At 51.2% G+C, this 7,572-nt stretch overlaps 1 protein-coding gene across 1 annotated transcript; it reads left to right on the top strand.

Annotated features, from left to right (window-relative positions):
- Positions 1–612: 612 nt before the first annotated feature.
- On the top strand, positions 613–6,960 carry LOC123134325 (potassium channel AKT2). Its single transcript, XM_044553598.1, has 9 exons — positions 613–1,101; positions 1,172–1,390; positions 3,903–4,061; positions 4,149–4,524; positions 4,604–5,161; positions 5,284–5,469; positions 5,575–5,650; positions 5,742–6,344; positions 6,478–6,960. The coding sequence occupies exons 1-9, from the start codon at positions 890–892 to the stop codon at positions 6,684–6,686; spliced, it is 2,598 nt and encodes an 865-aa protein (XP_044409533.1). The 5' UTR covers positions 613–889; the 3' UTR covers positions 6,687–6,960.
- The last annotated feature ends 612 nt before the right edge of the window (positions 6,961–7,572 follow it).

Genomic DNA, 7,572 nt, shown 5'->3' with positions numbered 1-7,572 from the left:
AACCAAACCAACCAAGAATGCTGAACCAAACTACATGGATTGCATGACATATTTGAACAAGCACACGTGAAGAAACAAGTTGACACCACGCTGTGTCAGCCCCAAAACTAGAAAAATATTACATCTGAAATTCCCAACAGCGTCATCTGTCGTGATAAACATGGAGAAGCAAAAGTGCACTTGGCGCGAGCAGGCAGCACGTACCCACGATCGGGACTGCACCGTGCACTGTCGCCAATCAATTATGTGCTAGTACAAAGCTCCAAACCCGAAAGGACCTGATGAATCAGCTCGCACATACTACATGCTTGGTGCTCGATGCAGACAGCGAGGTAGGCATGGCACTTGCACTGCATGGACCCGGGCATCACTCAACGTCAACGAGCATTCCATGCACACCCATTGGGAGCGAGATCACTGTCACGGCCCAGTGAATTCTCTCAGCCACAGCCACGACAACCACCGGTCGTTGTGCACTCGTCGCTAGGGAACATCTGCATCGACGCACCAGGGGTAGAGCCGTAGAGGCGTAGAGCTACGTACGTGCGTGGCTCGGCTGCCCGCGTGCGCGCGCTGGCTCTGCATATATACTGGCCAAATCCGCGGGCCGGCAGCGTGTGCCTGGTCACTTTCATCCCGGACAGGACCCCTCCCCCTCCTCCATTATTGATGGATCCATGGATAGATGGATGCCCCGCCAGCCCGCCTCCATTATTTCGATGCCTTGATTTGATTCTCGCTTCGCCCCTGCCTTTCTCGGTTCTCTAATTCTCTTCCTTCGATCCTCCCCGGGATTATCTTATTAGCTAGCACGAGTGGTGTGTAAGCAGTGTACGTACCTACGTTGCCGGAGAGATTGAGGCAGCTCTTGTTCGACGGGACGGGAGCAATGAAGATCTCCAGCATCAAGAGCACGAGCAGCGGCGGCACCAGCGCCGCCAGCGGCTCGAGCACGGGCTTCGGCTCCGGCTCCGGCGCCTCCCGCTCCTTCAACCTCCGGAACCTGTCCAAGCTCATGCTGCCGCCCCTAGGCTCCAGCCTCAGCCAGTCCACTTCCGACTCCGATAAGAGGGTCGTCTCGCCCCTCGACTCCAGATACAGGTGAGACATGAGGCAACACCACCATCGGTACCTGCTACTCCTCCGTCTTACAAGAATGCTAATGGTTTAGGTGCTGGGAGACGTTCATGGTGATCCTGGTGGCGTACTCGGCGTGGGTGTACCCGTTCGAGGTGGCCTTCATGGACGCCAGGCCCAAGGGGGGCCTGGAGGTGGCCGACATGGTCGTCGACATCTTCTTCGCCGTCGACATCGTCCTCACCTTCTTCGTCGCCTACATCGACTCCAGGACGCAGCTCCTCGTCCGCGACAGGAGGAGGATAACCTTCAGGTACGTAGTACGGTTTACCCACCTAACCTACGTACGTGCTACCTTGTTCGACAGTCCTCTCTTCTTCTTCTTCCTTGGAGTTGCATGAACGAACGTCAGTTAGTTGTGCATGTTACCCAGTTCTCTCCTCTCATTTTCTACCCAAATGAACATGGTATGGGCAAGATATATGCATGTTTTCAAGCAAGTAAAGCACTTCCATTTCCATAAATAAACATAATGTTATCATGCAAAGTCCACATAATGTTATCATGCAAAGTCCATGGGTGGGTGTGTTGTCATGTATCGTATCCAGACTTGACCCCCGTCACGACGTCCAACCTTTATGACGGATGCGGCGGCCTAATTTTTATGTGGTGATGGCTAGTATGCAGAGATATTGTGCATCTTACTCCTGTTTAATTTATTTCCTATTTGGGATATAAGTTGTCTCCTAGATCCATTTCTCTTCTGGTATTAGCAATTTAGCATGCGGGTGGATAAAACCAAATGCCAACTTTTCTACTCCCTCTGATCCATATTAATTGATGCACATTTAGTACAACTTTAAGGAGTAGTTGTATTTCCAATCCAGAATTGCGTGATGACGATGGGGATATATGTGTTCATGCCAAAGCGATGGACAAGGTAGTAAGAATCCGGATTCTACCGGATCACAAAGGACCTCTATGATATATGGGAAAATTGTTCTATGTATCCAAACGAAAATCGGGCATAACATGAATTCTTTTTATTTGTGAGGAATCGGGGAATTTTTATTCCAAACCAATAGAATTCCAATCAGCCATTACAAGACTTTGAGGAAAATCTGGAGCCCTATGCAACCAACAGGCTGTGCTCCGAACAGTCCGAGCACCGTTCACAAGACTATGGGCTACCCTATTCTGTGAACTACCAATCTTACAATGTTTAAACTCCCGTTCATCCAACAAAAGCTTGATCTCCTACACTAGATAACCAGACGGTGATATGATGAGCGAGACATCCACCATCAAAGACAGTGGTCCTAGCGAATCTGATTGCACAATAATAGGAAAACTAGACCACTCAATGGCTAATGACGTTCCTATTTTGATTGAAAAACTCAGACACTCTGTTAGTGGTGGAGCTAGGCAGAACCAGCTGGCGGGGGGAAGGCGTGGGGGGGGGGGGGGGGGGTGGGGGAGGGAGGGGCCAAATGTAGAATACATGTTTGGGAGGGGGGGGGGGCAAAAGCTAAAAACTTCTCATCTAAGCCCTCACAAAATGTTTTCCTTCGCAAGTTGTCCATGTTAGGGGACCATAGCCCCCCCCCCTCTCCCCTCGGGGAACCTACATAGCTCCGCCGTTGCACTCTGTTAAGTCTGCAATGTCTCTTAGGTGTTATAGGACGGAAAGGTGCTCCCCTCGGGATCCAAGGGTCACCCCAAGTCCAAATAGATGAGTCATTGCCTACCATCCAAACTAGTCCTTTCTTAAGAAGCTAGAGTCCATGTTCAATCCCCTTCCACACCATTGGAGAATTGCCTGTAAATACCATATCAATAAGCTGCCCATTAGGATAGTATTTCGCCTAAAGTAGGCGAACACACAAACTTTATGTCTTGTCCAGTAACCGCCATGCTTGTTTGGGCAAGAGGGCTTGATTAAATGCTCTCATGTCAAGCAACCCAAGCCATTTGTTTAAACCCAAGAGGCCTCCCTTTTGTTTCGGTAGGATAGGCCTGTCCCAAGCAACCCAAGCCATTTTTCTTCTTCCTTTTTTTAACTCCCCACCAATATTGACGCATCATTCTAGTAAAATTACCACACTGATATGAAAGTTTAAACACACTCATCACATAGGCGGGTATGGCCTGAGCTATCGACTTAATAGGGATTTCCTTACAAGAAGATGACATGTACCTTTCGCTCCAGCCCACAAGCCTTTTGCTAAGCCTGGACTGCACTGTTTGGAATCTTCCTTTGTGCATTCTGCCATCTACTTGGGATCAAATACTTGCTCAGTAATCTCCAAAATGCTCTTCACTTCTTGCATAACATGAAATCTTGATGACACGTACTAGCTTGGGAGATTTCACCAAATACCTTACGTGGCCAAACTTGGTCAAAATAAAGAACAGGCCAAGAAAAGGCAATGGATTTCAAAAAAAAAAAAGCAATTGTCGAAAAGAAAGTTGAGAACTAGAGATAGAACTTGATAATAATCAGCAAAAGACCCAAACTAAACCGCGTTATTATGAAGCTAGTAGAAATTATGCAAAAGTGCAAAACACGAGCACTCTGAACCGCGACCCAAATGGACCACATCGTGTGATCGATGAAACAGTGGTAGCTCCTGTTCCTTTTTGGTGGATTAGAGATCCAAAGATATGGCCACTAGCTTTACAGACCGGGACAGGGTCCACAAAGATACACCCAAGTCCAAGCTTTCAGAATTCTGCTCTCTTCTGATAATCATGTCATTGATTATTTGATTTGAAGATTATCTTCCTTGCTGCGACATTGCTGATGGATGTGCATGTATGCGTAGGTATCTGTCGACGTTCTTCATCATGGACGTGGCGTCGACGATTCCGTACCAGGGCATAGCCTACCTCGTCAACGGCGAGGTCAGGGAAGGCATGGTGTACAGCCTGCTCGGCCTGCTCCGGCTCTGGCGTCTCAGGAAGGTCAAGCAGTTCTTCACAAGGTAATCAAGCAACAGCCATGCATTCACATTACCAGATCTTCAGAACTCGAAATCGATCAACAATGGCTGAGCTGGTTTGACCGTCAGGCTGGAGAAGGACATCAGGTTCAGCTACTTCTGGGTACGCTGCGCGCGGCTCATCGCGGTGACGCTGTTCCTGGTGCACTGCGCCGGGTGCCTGTACTACCTGCTGGCGGACCGGTACCCGGACCGGGACAAGACCTGGATCGGCGCCGTGATCCCCAACTTCCGGCAGGAGAGCCTATGGATCCGCTACATCTCCTCCATCTACTGGTCCATCACCACCATGACCACCGTCGGCTACGGCGACCTGCACGCCCAGAACAACCTCGAGATGATTTTCAACATCTTCTACATGCTCTTCAACCTCGGCCTCACCGCCTATCTCATCGGCAACATGACCAACCTCGTCGTCGAGGGCACGCGCCGCACCATGGAGTTCGTAAGTTCCATTTCTGAATCTCGATCGCCATTGTTGTTAGTACATGAGTTGAGTTGATTTTCTTTTCATTTGTCGTCAGAGGAACAGCATTCGCGCGGCGTCCAACTTCGTGTGCCGAAACCACCTGCCGCCGCGGCTGCAGCAGCAGATCCTGGCCTACATGTGCCTCAAGTTCAGGGCGGAGAGCCTGAACCAGCAGCAGCTCATGGACCAGTTGCCCAAGTCCATCTGCAAGAGCATCTGCGAGCACCTCTTCCTCCCCGTGGTCAAGGAGGTGTACCTCTTCAAGGGCATCTCCAGGGAGGCGCAGCTGCTCCTGGTCACCAAGACCAAGCCGGAGTACATACCGCCCAAGGAGGACGTGATCGTGCAGAACGAGGCGGCGGACGACGTGTACGTCGTCGTGTCCGGCGAGGTGGAGATCATATACTTCAACGGCGAGCGGGAGGAGGTGATGGGAAAGCTGGGGACCATGGACATCTTTGGCGAGGTGAGCGCCCTGAGCGACCGCCCGCAGACCTTCACGTTCCGCACCAGGACGCTGAGCCAGCTGCTGCGGCTGAAGCAGGCCACCCTTAGGGAGGTCATGCAGAGCAAGCCCGACGACAGCGCCCTCATCGTCAGGAACTTCCTTAAGGTTGGTCGATGCCCCCATGTTATGTTTGCTACTACTACATTTTTTCCTCTGTGTGTGTCAGATGTGGCAAGATTGTGAGTCAGTAATGTGATGTGTGGCTGAAAGAAATGGTTGTGTTGCAGCATCAGATTGAGGTGCATGACATGAAGGACCTGCTGGGCGAGAGCACCGGAGCGGGCGGCAGCGGCAACATCGTCCCGTGCAATCTGCTGACGGTCGCCGCCACGGGGAACGCTGGCTTCCTTGAGGACCTCCTCAAGGTCGGGATGGACCCCGACGTCGGTGACTCCAAGGGAAGAACCGCGCTGGTAAGTAGACAAAGAACACACTATTCCTCACATTTTCCCTCATTTTTACAGTGTGTGTGCTGATCTGTATGCATGCCCTGCTCTTGCCAACGATGCCACTCACAGCACATCGCGGCGTCAAAGAGGTACGAGGGCTGCGTGCAGGCTCTGCTCATGCACGGGTGCAACGTCCACATCAAAGGCACGTAGTAACAACAAACACAACACCTACATTTTTTAGTGCGATCAAGTTTGCTAACTAACTATTCGTGGCCGGTGCATGCACACCGCAGACGCGCAGGGCAACACGGCGCTGTGGCAGGCCATCGCGGCGCGGCACCACAAGGTGTTCAGTAACCTGTACCACATCGCGCGCGTCTCGAACCCGCGCGCCGGCGGCGACCTACTCTGCCTCGCCGCGCGGCGCGGCGACGTCGACACGCTCCGCGAGCTCCTCAAGCACGGCCTGGACGTGGACTCCGAGGACCATGACGGCGCCACCGCGCTGCGCGTCGCGCTGTCCGAGGGTCAGGCCGACGCGGCCAGGTTCCTCGTCATGAGCGGGGCCAGCATGGACAAGGCGGACCTCGACGGCGACGGCTCCGCCCCGCGGCAGACCACGGTGCCGGCGGCCGAGCTGCGGGAGCTCGTGAAGAGACGGGAGGTCGGCCACCCGATCACCATCTACGACTCGCCGGCGAGCACCGTCACGGCCGCCAGCTCGTCGTCCGGGGAGCTTAGACAGGGGAGGCTCCAGGGCAGCGCGAGATCGGACAGCGCGCACTGGCCTCGGGTGAGCATCTACAAGGGCCATCCGTTCGTGAGAAACCACAGCTCCGAAGCCGGCAAGCTCATCAATCTTCCCGCCACGATGGAGGGGTTCAAAACCATCATCGGTAAGTATTCGGCCAGTAGCTGCGGATGCACCAATGCACCATCAACTGGATGTTTCACCAAGTGAATGAATTTGTTGCAATGAAAAACGAGGAATTAGCAGCTCAAACGTTCTGTGTTTGGTTTTTCTTTCAGGAGAGAAGCTGAAAGTGGACGCGGAGAAGGCGCTGATCCTGAATGGCGAAGGGGCGGAGATCGACTCGCTGGACGTGATCCGGGACAACGACAAGCTGTTCATCGTCACCGAAGAGCACATGAGGATGGTGGCATCAATGGATTCCTCTGTTGCTTTATCGCACACATCGTCTGTAGGTTCAGCTGTTTCAGTAGCACATGTCATATAATTCAGATATGTGCTAGCTGGAATTATTTTTTACTCTAGCCCTGAATAATCCAGTCATTGCCGTGGCAACGATTCAAGTAAGGTGACAAGTGCCACGCGAGTGATTTGCGATGTTTCCCCATATACATGGACAACAGTAGATTGCAGATAGTGCCTCCGGCCCAAAAAAAAGGGGCACGGACAGTGCAGATGCATGGATGGTGTAGTCATTTTATCGAAGAAAACGGATGATGTAGACAAGATTGGACTTGGAAATCGGCCTTAAGTTGGCTTCACCTGCTTGTTTTGATCATGAGCCGACACATTTCAGCTGCAAATTATGAACACATGCAACAATGTGTTTTGCAATTGAGCATTGTGTGTTCACACTTTAGAGCTTAAGCATTTCACGCAGTGCCCCTTAGGATAAAATTCACTGAGGAATTGTGGAACTTACATGTTGAACATTCCAGCGTTTCCTTTCCCGTAAAAAAAAAAAGAACGCTTCATGTTTTGAATTTTTTTTCTGAAACAAGACAAAAGATTTGCTATTTTCATTGATTAAGAAAGAATGCTTAGACAATTTTTTTGCAAAGCGGGGTACAAAAAACTATTCTAGCGGCATTACATTACTCAAGTATATGGCACCGGCATGGGCCCAAAGCCGAGCCTCCTCCTTTATCCTTGCAAAGACAATCATTGTCACAGCGGCGGAGTTATGAAAGACCTTAGCATTGCTCTCTTTCCAAATCTCCCAAGATACAAGCATAAACAAGGAGGCAAGAGCCTTTCTTTGGTTTGCACGATCAATCCCATTTTAATCACCAATGCCAAACCAAAGTGTCAAATCTTCAGATCCTCACTACATTAGCATGTAGGCCAATCCACGTAGCAACCTCGGTCCAGAC

The sequence above is a fragment of the Triticum aestivum genome, chromosome 1B (genome assembly GCF_018294505.1).
Source record: "Triticum aestivum cultivar Chinese Spring chromosome 1B, IWGSC CS RefSeq v2.1, whole genome shotgun sequence".
Taxonomy (NCBI): domain Eukaryota; kingdom Viridiplantae; phylum Streptophyta; class Magnoliopsida; order Poales; family Poaceae; genus Triticum; species Triticum aestivum.
Note: the sequence above shows the minus strand (reverse complement) of the source record. Positions and strands in the feature narration are given on the sequence as shown.